This window comes from Canis lupus, chromosome 27 (assembly GCF_003254725.2).
Source record: "Canis lupus dingo isolate Sandy chromosome 27, ASM325472v2, whole genome shotgun sequence".
Lineage (NCBI taxonomy): Eukaryota > Metazoa > Chordata > Mammalia > Carnivora > Canidae > Canis > Canis lupus.
Window position 1 is genome coordinate 6,575,010 of NC_064269.1, and position 18,453 is coordinate 6,593,462.

Here is an 18,453-nt window from a genome sequence, read left to right on the forward strand (position 1 = left end):
AAAATCATTATACACCAGAACTTAGCAGCAAATATCCTCCCCCAAAAGTGAAACATTAAAATTACCTTGAGATCATAAATAAGCCTGGGGAGCCATTACCCTACTTTTATTCAATATAGTAGGTTTTTTTTTTTTTTCACTTAAGCTTTACTTGGTTAAAATAGAGTGCAATATTGGTTGCTGGTTTCTGGAGTAGAATTCAGTGATTCCTCACTTACATACAATATCCAGTCCTCATGACAAGTGCCTTCTTAAATACCTATCTATCATCCAGTGTGCCTAGGTAGCTCAGAGGTTAAACATCTACCTTCATTTTGGGTGGTGATCCTGGGGTCTTGAGGTTGAGCTCCTGATTGTGCTCCCTGATTAGTGGGGAGCCTGCCTCTCCCTCTCCCACTCACTCTGCTTGTGCTCTCCCTCTCTCACTGTCAAATAAATAAATAAAATATTTTTAAAATTATAATAATACCTACCATCCATCTAGCTCATCCCCACCTTCTCCCTCCATCAACCCTCACTGTGTTCTCTAAAGTAAAGAGTCCTTAATGGTTTGTCTCCCTTTCCTTTTTTCTTTTCCTCCTTTCCATATGTTCATCTCTTTTCTTTCTTAACTTCCACATTATGAGTGAGATCATATGGTATCTGTCTTCTCTGACTCACTTATTTCCCTCTATTCTATCCACATTGTTGCCAGTGGCAAGACGTCATTCTTTTTTTTTTTAAGACGTCATTCTTTTTGATGACTGAGAGATATTCCATTGTGTATGTGTATACATACTTAAGATTATATGGAAGATCTAGAAAGTACAATAAAGCAAGGAAAATAGATAATTGGTATAAGAACTGGAAATAAAAAAGCAAAACTGTCATCATTTACAGATGATGTATGGTGGTCTTCATAGAAAAACTAAAAGAATGTACAGATAATACACTAAAATTGGTAGATCTTAACAAGGTTACTGGGCACAAAATCGATATACAAAAACTGAATTGCATTCTTTATACCCACAAACATACAAGAAAATTAAAATTTTATGATGCCACTTAAATAGTATCCAAAATGTAAAGTACATAGGAATAACCCTAATGACAACAGGCAATCCTTCATGGAAAGATGCATATGATTCATGGACAGTCTCTAGAGAAAATCTAAACAAATGGAAATATACACAGACTTATGTCACATAGCATCAGTAGAGTTAACAACTCCTTGCTCTAATGGCTCTGGAAATTATACCACTTTTGGACATCTCTTTTTTTGATTTACAAGTGACCCTTGAACAACACGGGTCTGAACTATGAAAAACCACTTACACATGGATTTTGTACAGTACAGTGCTCCAAATGTATTTCCTCTTCCTAGTGATTTTCATAATAAAATTTCCTTTCCTCTAGCTTGCTTTATTGTGCCAATACAATATATAATACATATAACACAAAATATGTGTTGATCAACTATTTATGTGATCAGTAAGGCTTCCAGTCAACAGTAGGCTTTTAGTTGTTAAGTTTTGGGGGAATTAAAGTTTTATGCAGATGTCTGCTGCCCAAAGGGCTGTGCTTCTTACCCTTAGTTGTCCCAGGGTCATCTATAAATATTTTGTCACCCGAAGTTGAATTGCGTATCATGCTTGGGTTGGAATTCTGTCAATAAAATGTTGTAGACAAGAGGTTATAAGGAAATGAGTAGACCAGCAAGCTTTCTTCTTAGCATATCAATTAATGGTTATAAAAATAGCTATTTTTTAAAAGGTTGACAGGGGATCCCTGGGTGGCGCAGCGGTTTAGCGCCTGCCTTTGGCCCAGGGCGCGATCCTGGAGACCCGGGATCGAGTCCCACATCGGGCTCCCGGTGCATGGAGTCTGCTTCTCCCTCTGCCTGTGTCTCTGCCTCTCTCTCTCTCTGTGACTATCATAAATAATAAAATTTAAAAAGATAAAAATAAAAAAATAAAAGGTTGACAAATTGGTTTTTTTCTGAGAATTTTTTGATGGAAATCTGAAGGAATCTCAGATATCTTGTGCTGCAAAGATCAATATCCTGAAGCTTAACTTTTGTGCTTTATGCTTTAAAAACATGCCTTCCTCCATCCTGAGTTATGTTACAGAAATGTCCCAAAGAAATAAATTAGTTTTTAATTTGAAAATGGTGCTGGGGGTATATGGTGGAGTGGAGAGAAAAAGCCATCCTACACATTTAGAATGAATAAATTTTATAGGAGTCTAGGGTCTTCAGGAGTACAAAGAAGAGCTTTAGATGATTGAGGGGATGTGAGGATAACTGCGGGGTTTTTTTAGGTGATGCAGAATCTAATTCAGTGCTGAGCAGGCTGGATTTTAGAAGAGCAGTGGGTGGATCAGGAGAAAAATGGTTCTTCAGATCTGAAGGAAGGAAGTGTGATCAGGGAGTGGTAGAGGATGCTGGTTAGTAGGGGAGCATGTTATCAAGGAGAGCATGTGACTGTGTGTTTACCACCCTATCGACATCATTGAAGAAGTTGACTGGAGCAGAGTGGGTACTCAACCAACACAATGGTTATCATTGTGTTGAATGCAGCATAATGGTATGAAAAAGTATTTCACTGGGGACAAAGGGAGCGCTGCCTACATCATCAGAAATCCTAGCTAGAAAATAATTTCAAAATAAAATTGACAGACCAGAGTTAAAGGGCTCCCATTTTTGAAACTGAAGACATGGGGATAATGATACTTGCCAGGCCCCTTTGTCTATCAAGATATCTGATAAATGGACCAGAACTTCCCTTGGAAAAACTGAGACTATTCTACTACTTACCACCAGCCATGGACATAGCCTCACAAGGGAGCCTTGAAATCAACTGCTATTGGACTGTCCCTAGGGATCCAGTTAGAATGGTAATACCTCACAGAAGATAGTTGTTGGCCTTATTATACTTGGCTCCCCCACAGTAACCGGTTAGAATCTCACACCTGCCTGTGTGCATATACTCCTTGCCCTATAAACAAGCTTCTGGTTTGGAGCAGAATTCACTGCACCCTCACTCTGTGACTGTGGATCCCTCTTCCGGGCCTGAGATCAGCACAGCCAATGTCATCGCCTTCATTTACCAAAGCCCATGGAGAAGGTCAGTGAACGTGCTCACTTCTGCAGTGAAAGCTGACCCTGACTTGGATGGCATCCTTCAGAGATTAATCCCCCTGGTTCCCTCAGTGACCACCTGTGTTCAGATGCCACCAAGGGTCTGCACATGGAGGCCATGAAGGAGACTCCATTAACCTCCAGCTTGTCCATTTCTCCCTCTCTAGTTGCCTACCTCCGTCTCTGCTTTTCTAATTCTCTCCCGACTACGCTGTTCTCTGAATCACCCCCCTGAGTTTCCATCAGGCTCTCAGAGTCTGCCCAGCAGTGCTCATGCCTCTGGATGAGGGGCACGTGCCTTGCATGTGTCTGGTGGGGCCAGTCTGGTTTGCAAAGACCCGTCTGTAACTGATGCAGAGAGGGAGACAATCCAGAAGCTCAGTCTTTCATTTCCAGAACTTGAGGGAGCAGTACCTTAATACCTGGCTATTTGATTCTGATTCCAAATGACCAGGGAGCTATGCCTAGCCTGCCTAGTCACCCTCTCAGTCTCTTTTTCCACCTTTGGCTTTTCTCCTCATTTATTCTGTGCCATGATTTGGGTCCTTAGTTCTCTGTCTCCTGATGAGCTTCTCTCTGTCCCTTCCCTGCAGGGTCACCTGTTCCTAACTTTTCCACATATACACCATCTTATGACATGTGAAAACTTTTCCTAGTTCCTTCTCTCTATTGCAGTGTCTCTAGTTCTCTCTTTGGCTTTAACTTTTCTCCTTTTTTGTCTGGTGTGGGTGGGATCTCTCCACTATGTCTAGGACTACTTTTTCTCATTTCTTTCTTCTCTCAACCCTTCCGCTTGGTGTTTGTGCATGTTGGTATTTTCTACTTACCTGGTATTTTGCTTTCTTGTTCCCTGGAGAAAGAGAGGTTGAGAATTGACTCATGGATGATCCTCTCTTAGTGATTGTGCTCCAGAGCTTGAGGCTGATGTTTTTGCAATGTTTCTGTAAGCCAGATTAAGAGTAAATGGGACTCAAATATTTGGGGGGAAAACTGAGTTAGATGGAAAAATCCTTCTGACAGAGAGAGGCAGGAACCATTAGGAATATTGAGATCCTCCTTTCTCTTGTTTCTGCATGTGGGAAGCTGGCCGGATGTTTACAGTAGTCCTTCCACATGTGAAGGGAAACCACAGAGAGAGGGAGAAGAAACAGAGATCACATCTAATGTTTTTTTAATGTGCAATACATGGCAACCTCTAGTTACATGTTATTTTAGCTAATCCTTATTTTATAGGAGAAAAAACTTGTGACTCAGCTAGCCAACTGCACATTATAAGTGACAACGCCAAGATTGAATTTCAGGTATGCTTGCCTCCAAAGTCCCCGTCCTTAGCCCCTTAGCCTCACTGCTTCTCTATAAGGTGAGATACCAGGTTCCAGATATTTGTTGAGTATCTAAATATATAAGTATTCTCTTTTTAAGTTCATCCATTTGTTTGTCTAGGAATCCTTCTGTCTTTCCCCCTTTTTCTCTTCTATTGTATCGATACACGTTTCTCTCCCTTCTTCTCTCTCTCACGATCTCTCACTTTTTCTCTCATTCTTCTCTAAGCTCCTTAGAATCATTCCAGATACCACATATTTTATTGAAGCCCTAGTGGAGCTCTTAACTATATCACAGTACAGTTAAATTGTAAAATATCTCTACCTTCAACCATACTGCATGCTCTGCCGGAACTTAACAATGCTTAGAAATACATTTTTTACTTTGTGGAATCAATTTTTAAAAGGCTTCAGGCAAAAAAAAATAATAAATAAAATAAAATAAAATAAAAGGCTTCAGGCATTTGGAGCATTACTGACATTTAAAACTGTAAATGCCTTAGCTAATATTTTTTGTTTATCCAGGCGTAGGTGAGGAGACTTTAGATTTGTCTTACTACAAATACTGTTCTGTGTGATTTATGTATATACATGTTTACACACACACACACACACGCACACACATTTTTGACTGAATGAATAAATTTCCTCTTAACCTTCACAACAGCCATTGGACAAGTATGTTTTTCCTCATATTATAGGAAAAATGTTTATAGAAATATATTTCTAAGTTGATATCAATGGCGGCATTAAATAATGTAGAAAGTTGGAACTCAGGTGGTCATTTATTCTACAATTCTTTTGGTGAATGTACATTGAAGACTGCTATGTGCTAGGCAGTCTTCCCAGAGATTAGGATGCAAAATCTCTGTGGTTAAAGAGCTTATAGTAGAGAGAGGAAGATGTTATAGCATGTGATCAGTGTTTCCTCTAGAAGATGCAGGAAAAAATGTAAATTCCTATGGGCCAACCTGGGCAAGAGTAGTTGAAGGCGTCACTCATGGATGCAGGACTTGAGGTTGGTCTTGTAAAAGCAGGGTTTTGTCAAATAGAGAAAATGTGTATTCCAGAAAGAGGGACTAGTTTACACAGAGACCTGGAGGTCAAGAAACTATGGTGTTTGTGGGGGAATGTGAGCTGTGGCTGGAATTCAGGGTGTCTGTAGGAGAGTAGGGAAAATTGAATATTATTGGGACTTAATATATTATGGAGGTTACAAAGAGGAGAGTGGAAGGCGACTTTGTGGTTTTTGATTTAGGTTACTAAGAGTCCAAATAATACCATTAAATAAGAAAGGAGGTTAGGAGGAGGAACCATGGATCCTCCTGGGGACACTGATAACTATGCAGGCTGGTGTCTATCCTTTGTCTTTGTACTGGACCAAGTCTAAACCAGACCTGACATACTGGAACTTTCATTGAAATAGTCTCAAAAACCTACAGGGCAGGAAACTAGACCCCTGAGGCACTTGTATCATTGTTTAAAAGCCCTGTGGGACAGAAAATTCCTCTAACTACCATTTCTGCTTGTCCTAAACTTGAATGAAACAAAACCACTCCTCACCATAGAGGTTTTTCCCTAAGCAAACTACGTCAAGTGCACTGAAGCTCCTTTTTTTTTTTTTTAATCTGCCACCTCATTTCTCTCCCAATATAAAAATATTGTTACTCTCTCTAGGTAATATTTGGTGGTTCACAGGGCCAGAAGTACCGCTTCCGTGGTAATTTAGAATGTCATTTTCTGAACTTATATCATAAATATGCTATTTAATTAGGTATCTTCTTGCACCCTCCTACCCACCCCAACCCTATTCTGTATATTCTTAGGTCTGATAATTCCGCTTTATTATGAGGTCAAGATTTGTCTATAGGTGTGGGGGATAGCAACAGGAGGATTTTCACTTCCTTTTAGCATTTTAGGCCCTAGGACACTAAGTGACCCACGGTGGGGGAAAAAAAAACTTACCATGTGGTCAACCCCAGCAGGAGCTAGGAGCCCTCCAACATAAGGGCTGGAAGCCAAAACTCAAGCAAGTAATAAAATGTTTGTGTGGACTTTTTTTTGAGACCTCTTAGTGATAATATAATATTAAGTGGCTACTAGTGGTAAGAGTTGAGTGCTCAACCATGTCTCAGCCACTCTCCTTGGAGACACTTTTGAGGAAATAAACAATGTAGCAAGATGACAGAAAACTTTCACTTTCAGTCTAAAGAAGAGAAGTCTTAGTGACTTCAAATATCTAGATGACAAGATTCTTACCCTCTCTGGGTTCCAGTTGCTGTTGAGAAGTTGATTAGCCTATGAGCTCTCCAAGAAAAATGCTGTCATGCACGCACGTTTTGGCACAACGTCTCTGAGATGCATGGACACCCTGAATCATGTCTTCTCACTCCTGGGGCTCCTTGAACTTCAGAATATATATATATATATATATATATATCCACCACAAAGTTTTTCTGCTCAGAAAAAATAATGATTTTTGGTTTTAAGGTCATGAAAGTATGAATTTCATCCAAAAAAGAAGGGCTTAGAGAAACCAGATTTCAAGCTTTGTTAGATTTGAAATTACTAGAGCCACATTGTATGTATTTACACATTTTATTTATATGTTTATTTATCTACCTGCTAGAAGATAGCCAAGCCTCACAGGAGCTGAAGCTTTCTAAAAATATACATGATTTTATTTAAAAAAATATATATATATATACACATGATTTTAAGAATGCTAATAAGCTCATTTGCAAATTAAGTGAACCAACCCCATTCCTAATGCAGGCATACTCTCCAATACGGTGCTGTGTTATATTATCATTCCATTATCATAGCATTTTAGGAAACAGGAACATTGTGGCTGTCAAATGCATTCAATAGTGTCCTACTCCTCTTCAGTAGTTATAACAAGAATCAGAATCTTAACATTTTAATGAGACATTATCCCACCAGGCTATTCTACGATAGCAGTCTTTGTTCTTTGTGTTCCTGAGATCATGGAATATACTTTTCTTTTCCTTAACTCATCAGCATTGTGCTTTGAGCATTCAGCATATGTGTAACAGCAGAACTTTCCCTCTCAGGATCATCTCAGACATCATTGTCACTCATGGTTTCTTGTCATTTTAACCAAAGCTCTATCACATTTCTTTCTTTGAATTTTATTTCCATATATGTGATTATGTACTGCTAATACCATTAGGGATTTTGAGGGGTCCAGCAAATAACACTGCTCTTCCTACCTGGTTCTGAATCATCTGAGCAATGAGACAGGTTGCAGGTGAAGGCTAAAACAGCACCTTTATTTTAACAAAGCAGACATTGGGTTTCCTAATCCAGAAGCAGAGAATGAAACAGACAAACCTATTCCCCTGTAACTGACACGACTGTACAACCACAAAGTCTCCCTAACCAGGGGTAGAGTCTGCTCTGGAGAAGGCCACTCACTCCCAAGGGGAAATTGACCTCAAGAAAGGGACAGAAAACTCGTGCTTTGTTTCTCCTTCTCGAATCATGAATTCAGTAAGCCACTCCACTCCCCATGGGAGCATGTGAATGATGAAAGAAAGGTCAAGAATGTTATGTTATCACACATAGAAAGGAAACATCGGGAATATGGAAGAACTTATTCCTTCCCTACCCACCCCTAACAGTATCTAGCATTGTATTCTTACCCCATTAAGTCTATGATTAACCATAAGAGGTAAGACACATAAATAGTCCTACTTCCACCATCCTATTGGCTGCTCCTCCAACACAAATCACTGCTCTGCAGAGAGGCTCTTGGAATTTTTGTAAAGTTGTATCTTGCTTGCAAGTAGTTCTAAAAGGAATCAGAACAGTATGTGTAATTAATCATTCTGAAGCCAATCTGGACCCACAGCTGAAAACTTCCTCCCTATTCCTCTCTCCTTGCCAAACTGCTCAACTGCATTGCCAACATAACTTACCAGAGGTTCTTCAATTAGATTAAATTAAATAATTAAATTACAATAAAAAGTCATAGCATGTGTGAAATATTTATTAAACTAGTATGAATTTAAATGAGATTACACACCCTAGACTCTTTAAACAAGAAACCTAAGGGGTCATAGACAGTTATGTATTTTATATCTATACCCTTGGCAGAAGAAATCCCATAATCCTCTTCTGGTTTAACAGAGAAATCTCACAAGTATATATACACCTTTCTAAAAACAGACATCAATTTACATATTTCTACAGCCATTATTAAGACCACTAATAAAATGATATTTTAGAGGTTCACCATTAGTTTTAGACCACAGAGCAACAATTTCTGATGTCTAGTTTCAGAAAGTTCTTTTTTGGAAACAACTACAAGGACCTGTTTTATATTACAGAATAAGGGGTTGTCTACAGCTAAAGGTGATGATGTTTTCTTATATTCCTGCTGGTTATTCTTCAAGTGACAATTAAGAGGACATGTGATTTTCAAGTCAGGGTGCTAAAACTCAGCACTGGGATAGAATTAAAAGTCCCGAGAAGGTCCAAACATATAGTATGAAAAAGTGGAGCAAGTACGCTGATTTAACAAGTGGAATATGTGACAGTTAAAGTGCAGTATATAATGTAACGTAGTAGTATTATTTAAGTAAACACTCATCATCTATATTATGGATGTTGAAGAACTGACAAGGTACCACCACAACTATCTTCCAGAGTGGACCAGCAGGTCAGACCATCCTCCGTGGACCAGTTCTTCTTCAGACACCATGAGATTTTCTCTATTATTTGCTGCAGTGATTCAGTGATAAACATCATCACCATCCAAGCCACAGAATGAGGTAGGATGTGATTTTCAAGTCCTTGTCCTATTTATTTATACAAATGCTTGGCTGATTAACCCCTCTAGATGCCACTTATCAGCAGGTATTCTTTCTGGCACAATGAACCAAAATAAGCATTTATATAATCCTATGGATCCTACGGCCTTCTTAGGTTGAGCTTCAGTGTCTTCTTGGGCAGGTCCCAGGCTTGTCTGGAGCATAGCTCACTGCCTTCATTGCCCAGACTCTGACCTCAGCCACAACATGTCCACTGGTCCCATGATCCCAAGCCACTTCTCGGGTTAAACATTGCTCTAGACCCTCCCTGCCCTCTCTCAGTCCTGAAGAGGAGTTCTAGAGACAAGTTCTAGGGGAACATCCCAAAGTACAGATGGGAATGGCCTACTGCCTTGGCGTATCAGGAAATCACCTAGAGGGAATCCAAAGCAGAAAAGGGTGGCAGTAATGGGGTAAGTCTCTTCTAAAATTAAGATAGGCAACATGAGATATTTAAAGAGACAGAGAAGGAAGGGGAGTCCAACCAGAGGTCACTGAATGGCAGACACCCACACCAAATATGAGAAAGGGAGAGGGAGAAGAAAACAGTGAGAAATGGAAGTGCAAAAAGGAGGGGGAAAGACTAACATACGGGTAGAGTAAGAACGTGTGGGGAAAGGCCTGAGAGAAAAGAAAATGAAGAAGAGTGGTTGGCAGAACTGAAGGGTAAGAAGGAAAATACTAACCATCTATAAGGATCTAAGAGTGGAAGGGATCTCTCTAGAATCCTAACTCTGAGACAAGATGAAAAGTGCAAGAGAGATTAAACATGAATATGAGTAATAATACCCACCATTTGCTTCAACGTGGATGGAACTGGAGGGTATTATGCTGAGTGAAATGAGTCAATCAGCGAAGGACAAACATTATATCTTCTATTCATTTGGGGAATATAAATAATAGTGAAAGGGAATAAAAGGGAAGGGAGAAGAAATGTGTGGGAAATATCAGAAAGGGAGACAGAACATAAAGACTCCTAACTCTGGGAACCGAACTAGGGGTGGTGGAAGGGGAGGAGGGCGGGGGGTGGGGGTGAATGGGTGACGGGCACTGAGGGGGGCACTTGACGGGATGAGCACTGGGTGTTATTCTGTATGTTGGCAAATTGAACACCAATAAAAAATAAATTTATTAAAAAATAATAAAAAATAAAAAAATAAGCATGAATATGATGACTTCCTAAAAGTTGCAATAATGAGAAAAGACATGAGAATCCTGAATGTTCATTCTCTGATGATGGGAAAAGAACAAGACTTATCCTGGAAGCAAACGGACAAGTCAAAGTTTTCTGAAGGTCCATTCCAGAAATGCTGAATTTGTGCTCCACTCATACCTTCCCTTGTCTCACGGCAACGGTTGCATCCTTTTCACCCAACGGTGCATAGCCCTGTATTCCAACCTCTGTAGGAAACTGCCTTCATTAAGAAAGCATGCAAGAGCTCAGAACTAGGCCCCATCTCCCGCATGCACAGCATGGGTGGTGGATGCAGCAGCACCAACCACTGGGAGACGGAGTCTGGATAGATGGTAGATGACTGGTAAGCATGGCTGTTTCCAGAGATTTGCAAATCATTCTCACCTAAGGGGCAATGCTGAAGGGGAGAATGTTATTGTTTCCTCTGAAACCTCAACCCATTCATCATTTTAAATACATACAGTAAGGCTGAGCACTTTTTTTCTTCTAGGAAAATGTGTCTAAACATCTCCCAAATATGATCTTCTATAAGCTAACAGCCAGCATGCTGTTCCCTCAAATACTCCATTCCTCACTTTCTTAAACTTTTCCTCATTGCCATGGGTTCCAGGTCCAACCATCTTAGCCTTGCACCTCTGAACACATTTTGGAGAGTGGCTAATCCTCAGTGTTTACAGCCCTGGGGCAGATGTGGTACTTCATTTGAGGCCTGCCCAAATCAGAATAAAGTATAACTATCGCTTCCTGTTTTTGATAGGTGACCCTGGTATCCTCACTGCCCCACAACATTGTCAATTACATCTTTTCCTAATGTTCAAAACATTGACCACCACTCATTGTCTTTTATAGCTGGGTCTCTGGGCTCAAGTGAGTACCTTACATTCCCTACAAACTATCTCACCTGTGCTTTCTTGTCCTCCCTCCTCAAGCAGGTCCAAGACAGTGGACCTAAGGAATGGCAGCACAGTGACAGAGTTCATCCTCGTGGGCTTTGAGCAGAGCTCCTCTTCCACTCAGGCATTACTCTTTGCTCTCTTCCTAGCCCTCTACAGCCTTGCCATGGCCATGAATGGCCTCATCATCTTCATCACCTGGACAGACCCCAGGCTCAACAGCCCCATGTACTTCTTCCTTGGCCACCTGTCCTTCCTGGATGTCTGCTTCATCACCACCACTATCCCACAGATGCTGATCCACCTGGTGGTCAAGAACCACATTGTCTCCTTTGCCTCTTGCTTGACCCAGATGTATCTGGTTTTTGGTGTAGGTGTTGCTGAGTGCATCCTCTTGGCCTTTATGGCCTATGACCGTTATGTTGCTATCTGCCACCCGCTCAGCTATGCCCAGATCATGAGCCGGCGGGTCTGTGTGAAGCTGGTGAGTACTGCCTGGTTCTTTGGGCTGATCAATGGGATTCTGCTGGATTATATGACATTTCGTGGTCCCTTCTGTAGAGACAACCACATAGAGAACTTCTTCTGTGAGGCCCCCATAGTGATTGCCCTGTCTTGTGGAGACCCCCAGTTTAGTCTCAGGACAATCTTTGCTGATGCCGTCGTGGTGCTGCTCAGCCCCATGGTGCTCATTGTCATCTCCTATGCCCGCATCCTGGCCTCCATCCTTGGCAGAGCCTCCTCCTCAGGTCGAGGGAAGACCTTCTCTACTTGTGCCTCCCATCTGACTGTGGTCATCTTTTTCTACACCTCTGCCATGTTCTCTTACATGAACCCTCGCAGCACACATGGCCCTGACAAAGACAAGCCTTTCTCCCTCCTCTACACCATCATCACCCCCATGTGCAACCCCATCATCTATAGTTTTCGAAACAAGGAAATGAAAGGAGCCATGGTGAGGGCCCTTGGGAGGACCAGCCTGGCACAGGCAGAGTCTGTCTAGTAGGAAGCCTCCAAGAAGAAATGCTCCCTCCCCTAACCCTGACAATTGGGAATCCTCCCATGCTAACAGGTTCCAGGAAAGAGCATTCATCATTTTCTTCCTACTAGCAGCAGACCTGGAAGATCCTGTTGATGGCTTATGCTCATGTCTGATTTCATCAAGTGCTCTTTTTTTTTTTTTTCTTTTGGATATAACAGTTTATTCTTTATTCTTTCACTTGTTTTTTTTTTATTTTACATATATATATATATTTTTAATTGAAGTTCTATTTGGCAACATATAGTATAACACCCATTACTCATCAAGTGTTCTTTTATCTTGGTCCTTTTCAGGATAATTCGAGACTTTGTTTTTCTTCTATGTTATCACAACGGGATCTGATAAAGACATAAGTGCACTTGATTCCATTTCATTTTATTTGTACAGTACTTTCACACGCCATTCCCAGTCTGAGTTTTGCATAAATTTAGGAGTAAAGTTTTCTTCTCTTTTAACTTACCATTTTAGTCTTATTTTCTTTCTCACATTCCAACTCTCATATCCTAAACCCACCTTCTTCCACCCCACTTCTACATAAGAAAATGAGAAAAAGTTCAGAAAAAGAGAATAAGGGAGCAGTGTTGACATAAGAAAAGTCAGAGAAAAGAAAAAAAATGAAAAACTAAGGATCATCACTCTGAACTCCATATTCTTAGCCTCTGGTAGTCCATGAGGAAGAACCTATGAGTGTCATTAAATGCCACCATAATAATGCATTCAACTTATGTTTATGCTTGCATATTGTTGAGAAGGGGAAGTGAGAAAGGCTAGCCTGTCAAACCCCTTCCCTAAATCTTCTAGTTTCCTTAAGTAACATGAACTCTGATCCAAGTAGTCAATGCATCTGTCAAGCTTCTCAAACCACTAGTTTCCTTTCCTGGTTTGGACTCCCAATTAACTCCACTCTCCCTACTGCCTTCTTTTTTTCCGAACCACCTTTCATTTCATTCCAACTCAATCCTATTGCATCTTACTCCCATCTTAAATGGAAACTCCATTTCCTGTAGTTTAAGGAACACTTCTCCACACTACCTACCATTGCAGATGTCTTTCCATTTGCAGCCCTGACCTCTCTCACTTCCTCTAGCTTCTCTCCTTAACCACATTTAGCATCCCTTGAGAGGGTAATTATATTCTAAGCCAGCTTGTTCTTTGAAAATTACATTTTTCTCATGCCCCTTTCATAATAATAGAAAATGGGACAGGTCTGTTATTTTCTGGTGCCACTTCCATAAGATAAATGCACTTCAGTCAGGATTCCCTCAAAAAAATATACTACCCTTTCCACATCATACACATCACACTACCTTCTGCAAGGAATTTAAAATAGTAGCTTCACTACTGAAGCTACTGCTTCACAAAGTTCTAAGCTTTTGAGTCCAAATTGGTTTATCTCTAGATATCAGAGGACATGTGAGAAGGCCTTCTCAGCAGCAGTGAAGAAATGAAACACCACTGTAATCGAGAAGAAACAAAAAAAGTAGAACATAAAATTTTCATTATCAAAGAGATTTTACACCAGGCATAGTTAAACAGGAAAGAAAGACTTAAAGACTACTGAAATAGGAAATTCAACTCTAATGAAACAAGTGGCTGGAGAGTTATTAAGAACTGCAGTAAGGGGCTTGCCTAGCTGGCTGAGTTGGTTAAGAGTCTGCCTTAGGCTCAGGTCATGATCCTGGGGACCTGGGGTCCCACAATGGGCTCCCTGCTCAGCAGGGAGACTGCTTCCCCCTTCTCCCTCTTCCCTCTACTCATGTTTGCTCTCTTTCTCTCAAATAAATAAATAAAATCTTTACAAAAAAAAAAAAAGAAAAAAGAGCTGCAGTAAGGGCCAGCTGTGTGTGGTGACTGGTCTTACTGAAAGGAAAAGTAAGCTTACAGGTTGTAGTTTTGCCGTTGGAGCAAGGTGCCCATTGATGTTGGGTTCCTACCCTTCCATAGACATTAGGAAATAGGAACACTATCTTTCGGAGGATTACATTTCAAAAGGATGGTTCCTCAGCCATGAGAAAGACTGGCCTTCAAATTGACAGAAGGAAAAAAAAAAATTGACAGAAGGCTTAAAGAAGATTCATATACATTTAAAAAGGGGCTAGAGAGGGTGACGGGCACTGAGGGGGGCACTTGATGAGATGAGCACTGGGTGTTATGCTGTATGTTGGCATATAGAACTCCAATAAAAAAAATATATACAAAAAAAATAAATCTCCACAAGAATTGATGCTAATCAAATCAAAAATTTCGGCCGTAATTGTGCTGGATAACTTAGCTGTTACAGAGCTTGTTATTAAAGACTTCAGAATGCCAAAAAAAGCCGGGGGGGGGGGGGCGGTGTAGAGAAAGATTGGGATTTACAACTTTTCTAAAATAAATGGTTTGAGAAAAAAGAGGCCAGGGACCCAAATTTAAGGTGAAACTTGCAAGGACTGCCTGGGTGGCTCGGGGGTTGAGTGCCTGCCTTCATGCCCAGGGCCTGATCCTGGAGTCCCTGGGATTGAGTCTAGCAGCTGGCTCCCTGCATGGAGTCTACTTCTCCCTCTGCCCATTCTCTCGTGAATAAAGAAGTAAAATCTTTAAATTAAAAAAAAAAAAAAGATGAACCTTGCCCAAAGTTGTCAAGTAGAAAGGGGAATGGTGGGGCCTTCTTGATTACCATAGAGAACAAAAGAAGTGTTTATTCTTCCCCCTAGGATCTCAGCTTCCGCAAGTTTGAGAATTCCTGTCTCAAAAGAGCCTTTTAGAGTAAAAAGAAAAAAAAAAAAAAAGGAAGCAAACAAAAGAAAGAGTGCTTTTTAAAAAGTTTTCCAAGGAACTTCTTGACTTTACATTTGCCCAACACTTTTGTGCGCTGACAGTTTGGGTTTTAAGCTCAGTCTAATAGGGCAGGCAAGAACAAATAATGGTGACATGAAGAGCAAACGTTTTAAGGGCCCTATACAAAGTACAACTGGGAAGACGGGAACAGCAGCTCACATTGATCAAGCACTTGTGTTCTCACAGCTCTACGTTTAATCTTCACAAAACCCTTCAAGTACCAGATTACTTCCATTCGGAGATGCAAAACTGAGGCTCGGAGAAGTCAAGGAATTTGCTCAAAATCACACACGTTCAAACGGCACTTCTAACGCAGGCACCAATCCCAGAGCGTCACTCCTAAGGACGTTATTGAAAAACTGTCCCCAAGCACGGGGCACAGGCTTTACACGAAGAGTTGGTCCTTCGAAGATAGAATCAAGCCTTAAAGCTGAAGCCACGCGCGGCGCGGCAGGAATTCCAGGCCCTGAGGAGGGGTCTGCTGTGTCGCCGCAACGCTTCCCGCGGCCACGGCGGACGGTGAGCGTGGCCGCGAAGGCCGTAGAGTCAGGCGGAGCGACCTCACGCTCTCCTCCAGGGCAAGCACTTTCTCAGTCGAGGCCCCGGGCTCCGGGGGGGGGGGGGGGGGGGGGGGAGGGGGGGCTAGAGAAGCAGCCGCCCCGAGGCCTCCCTACCGCAGCCTGTGCCCGGGTCCCGGCCCCCGGCGGGCACACGGAAAGCGCCCAGGGACCGCGGACACCCACGTGACTGCAACCACCAGAAGTCACTCCGCGGTGCGCGTCCCGTCCCAGCCCGCTCATAAATCCGGATGCAAGTCCACCTGTCGTGGGAGGGCGCGCGCTCAGGGCCTGCAAACGTGGGTAGGGAATCCAGAACTCTAGCCGCGGTGCCAGCTGGAGCCGCCCTCAGGCTGCGAGCTCGCCCGGGCCCCGCCCCAGCCCAAGCTGGCGCCATGTTTCCCAGCCCGGCTCGGAGCCACGCCCAAACTACCCATGAGGCCGTGGGCCGCGAGCCGATTGGCGGGAGGGGAGGAGGTGGGCGGGGCCCTGGGGGCGGGAGGCGGGGAAAGAAAGCCCAGAACCACCACAACTGCCAATCAGCCTTCCCCAGCCTCTCCGAGCTCGGTTACGGCAGCCAATGAGCGCCCTGTCCTTGGTCGCCCCTGGGCGGAACCGCGCTCACCGGAAGACTTCCGGGAGACACCAGCTCGAGTTTTGGGAGACTCGGCAGCCGCCGCCCCCGCCGGAGGCGCGGATTTTAGGCTTGGGATACCCTCGCGGTTGAGTGGAATTGTTGAAATGTAGCGCCCCTTCGGTGGAGTTAGGGATGGGATGGGGTGGGGTGGGGTGGGGTGGGATGGGCGCGGAGCAAGGCTGGAGGCAGGGCTGAGCGCAGATTTTTGCCTCTCACAGCGAGTCCTCCTGTCTCCTAGTCTTGCCCCCCCTCCCCATACGTAGCCTACTTCTTTTCTGGTGGTCGCCCCATTTTGGGGAATTGTGTAATTGTCGGGCTCCTCTTCCCTCCTGGACAACGCCATTGTCTTTGGAACTTCCTTACCTGCCCTTTGCAGTTATTCCAGGAAGCCTTCCTTGACCCCTTCCCCTTTCTGGGCTCACTGGACTTTGAGTTTCCTGCATGACCTGTGCAATTTCCTAACCCTGTGCTCTTACTTAATTACTTTTCTATCTTCCCCCACGTTTGTGATTCATCTTTGAGCCCTTAGCACAGTATCTGGAGGTGGTGTGGCGCTATCTTCTCAATGAAGTCTTAAGCAGAATCTTGATGTATTAACCAAATAACAAAGCTCTTCTAATTGGAGAGGAAGGTTTGAACCCCCAAGAAAACCTCTGAGCCCCTTATTATCGGTTGACTTAAGCTAAATATTCACTTTAATATATAGAAATATGGCTTACCCAAGACATGAATATTAAACATGTCTAGATCCTCTCTCTGCACGTTTGTTTTTATATTCTAGTCTACAGACCTCGTTATCTATTTGCCTCTTCAGATCAATTCCTCATGCAGTAGCAAGCATGTCAACAGATCCCCTTACCTCTGGCTTTCTATTGGGTTCAGCCAATGAACAGTATAGGCCAAGTAGGAATGTGAGGTTAGGCTGTTTAATCCTCTAGCTCTTTCCCTGTGGGGCTGTTATGGCAAGCTCACCTGAGTCCCTTTAGCTAAGATCTCAGCTCCTGCCATTTAGGCTTCTTTACCTGGTTCTCTATTTTTAAGTTTTGGAACTGCCACCTCCCATTACCTTCTCAGGCTTAGCCCATCTAATACCAGATTTGGGATACTGTAGCCCCTTTGCAGTTTCCCTACACCCAGCTCACACTGTTGTATATGATCCTTTGCAAAGATCCCCAAACTATCCTAATTTGAGTATCCCATCTGTTTCCTGGGGATACCTACTATAAGACCATTCTCCTACTGAAGCAATGAAAACATTTCAAGTGGAAACATTTGGAAGGCTATATGATGTAGTAGAAAGAGCATGGGCTTTGACGTTAGAGAAAATGCAGTTTCATGTCATTCAGTTACTCATATCCATTTGGCAAATGTTCCACAGTCCGTCCTATTAGCTGCGGTAGGTATTTTAGAGAGTGCTATGGCACACGGCCTGTTCTCCAAGAACCCTCTTCTCCCACTGGGATGAGCCCTAACCAAGTTAGTGTCATGGAACACCCCCGTGCCCCCATTATCACTACAAACAGTGCAGTGAAGCTGGATTTCCTGGGAATTTGGAATTGGTATGCAGTAGGTATAGTCATTTCAGGGCTGGAACAGGCAGTCACTCAAGCTATTGAGTAGTTGTCTTTTTCCATGTATGTGAAGAAGCAAAGAAAATTGACAGGCAGGGAGAATAGATTGAAGTCAGAGGACAGAGAAGCAAAGATAGAAGACCATAGCCTCAGAGAAAGAGCCTGAGATAACGGCTGCCCTGGTTTCAGTCAGCTTTGGAGGGCCAGCTGCATTCTTGCTCTTGACTTTGTTACATAACCTTGCATCCTTATAATAAACCCCTTTTCTTCCTCAGAATTATTGCAAATGGGTTTTTTATTTCTTGCAATCAAAAAGGTTATTACAAAAAAAGATATTACTAAGGTAATACCTACCTCAGTGTGGTTATGGGGATTAAAGGAGGTGAAGTATCTAAATCAGTGTCTCCAAAACTGCTACTTCCTCTAAATGTAAATAGCACCTCATGTGTTCTGAGCATCAGAGGTA

The 18,453-nt window shown here is 42.5% G+C and overlaps 1 protein-coding gene across 1 annotated transcript; it reads left to right on the forward strand.

Moving 5' to 3' along the window:
• The first annotated feature begins 9,683 nt into the window (after positions 1-9,683).
• On the forward strand, positions 9,684-16,533 carry LOC112678140 (olfactory receptor 10AD1). Its single transcript, XM_049102825.1, has 2 exons — positions 9,684-9,688; positions 11,400-16,533. The coding sequence occupies exons 1-2, from the start codon at positions 9,684-9,686 to the stop codon at positions 12,364-12,366; spliced, it is 972 nt and encodes a 323-aa protein (XP_048958782.1). The 3' UTR covers positions 12,367-16,533.
• The last annotated feature ends 1,920 nt before the right edge of the window (positions 16,534-18,453 follow it).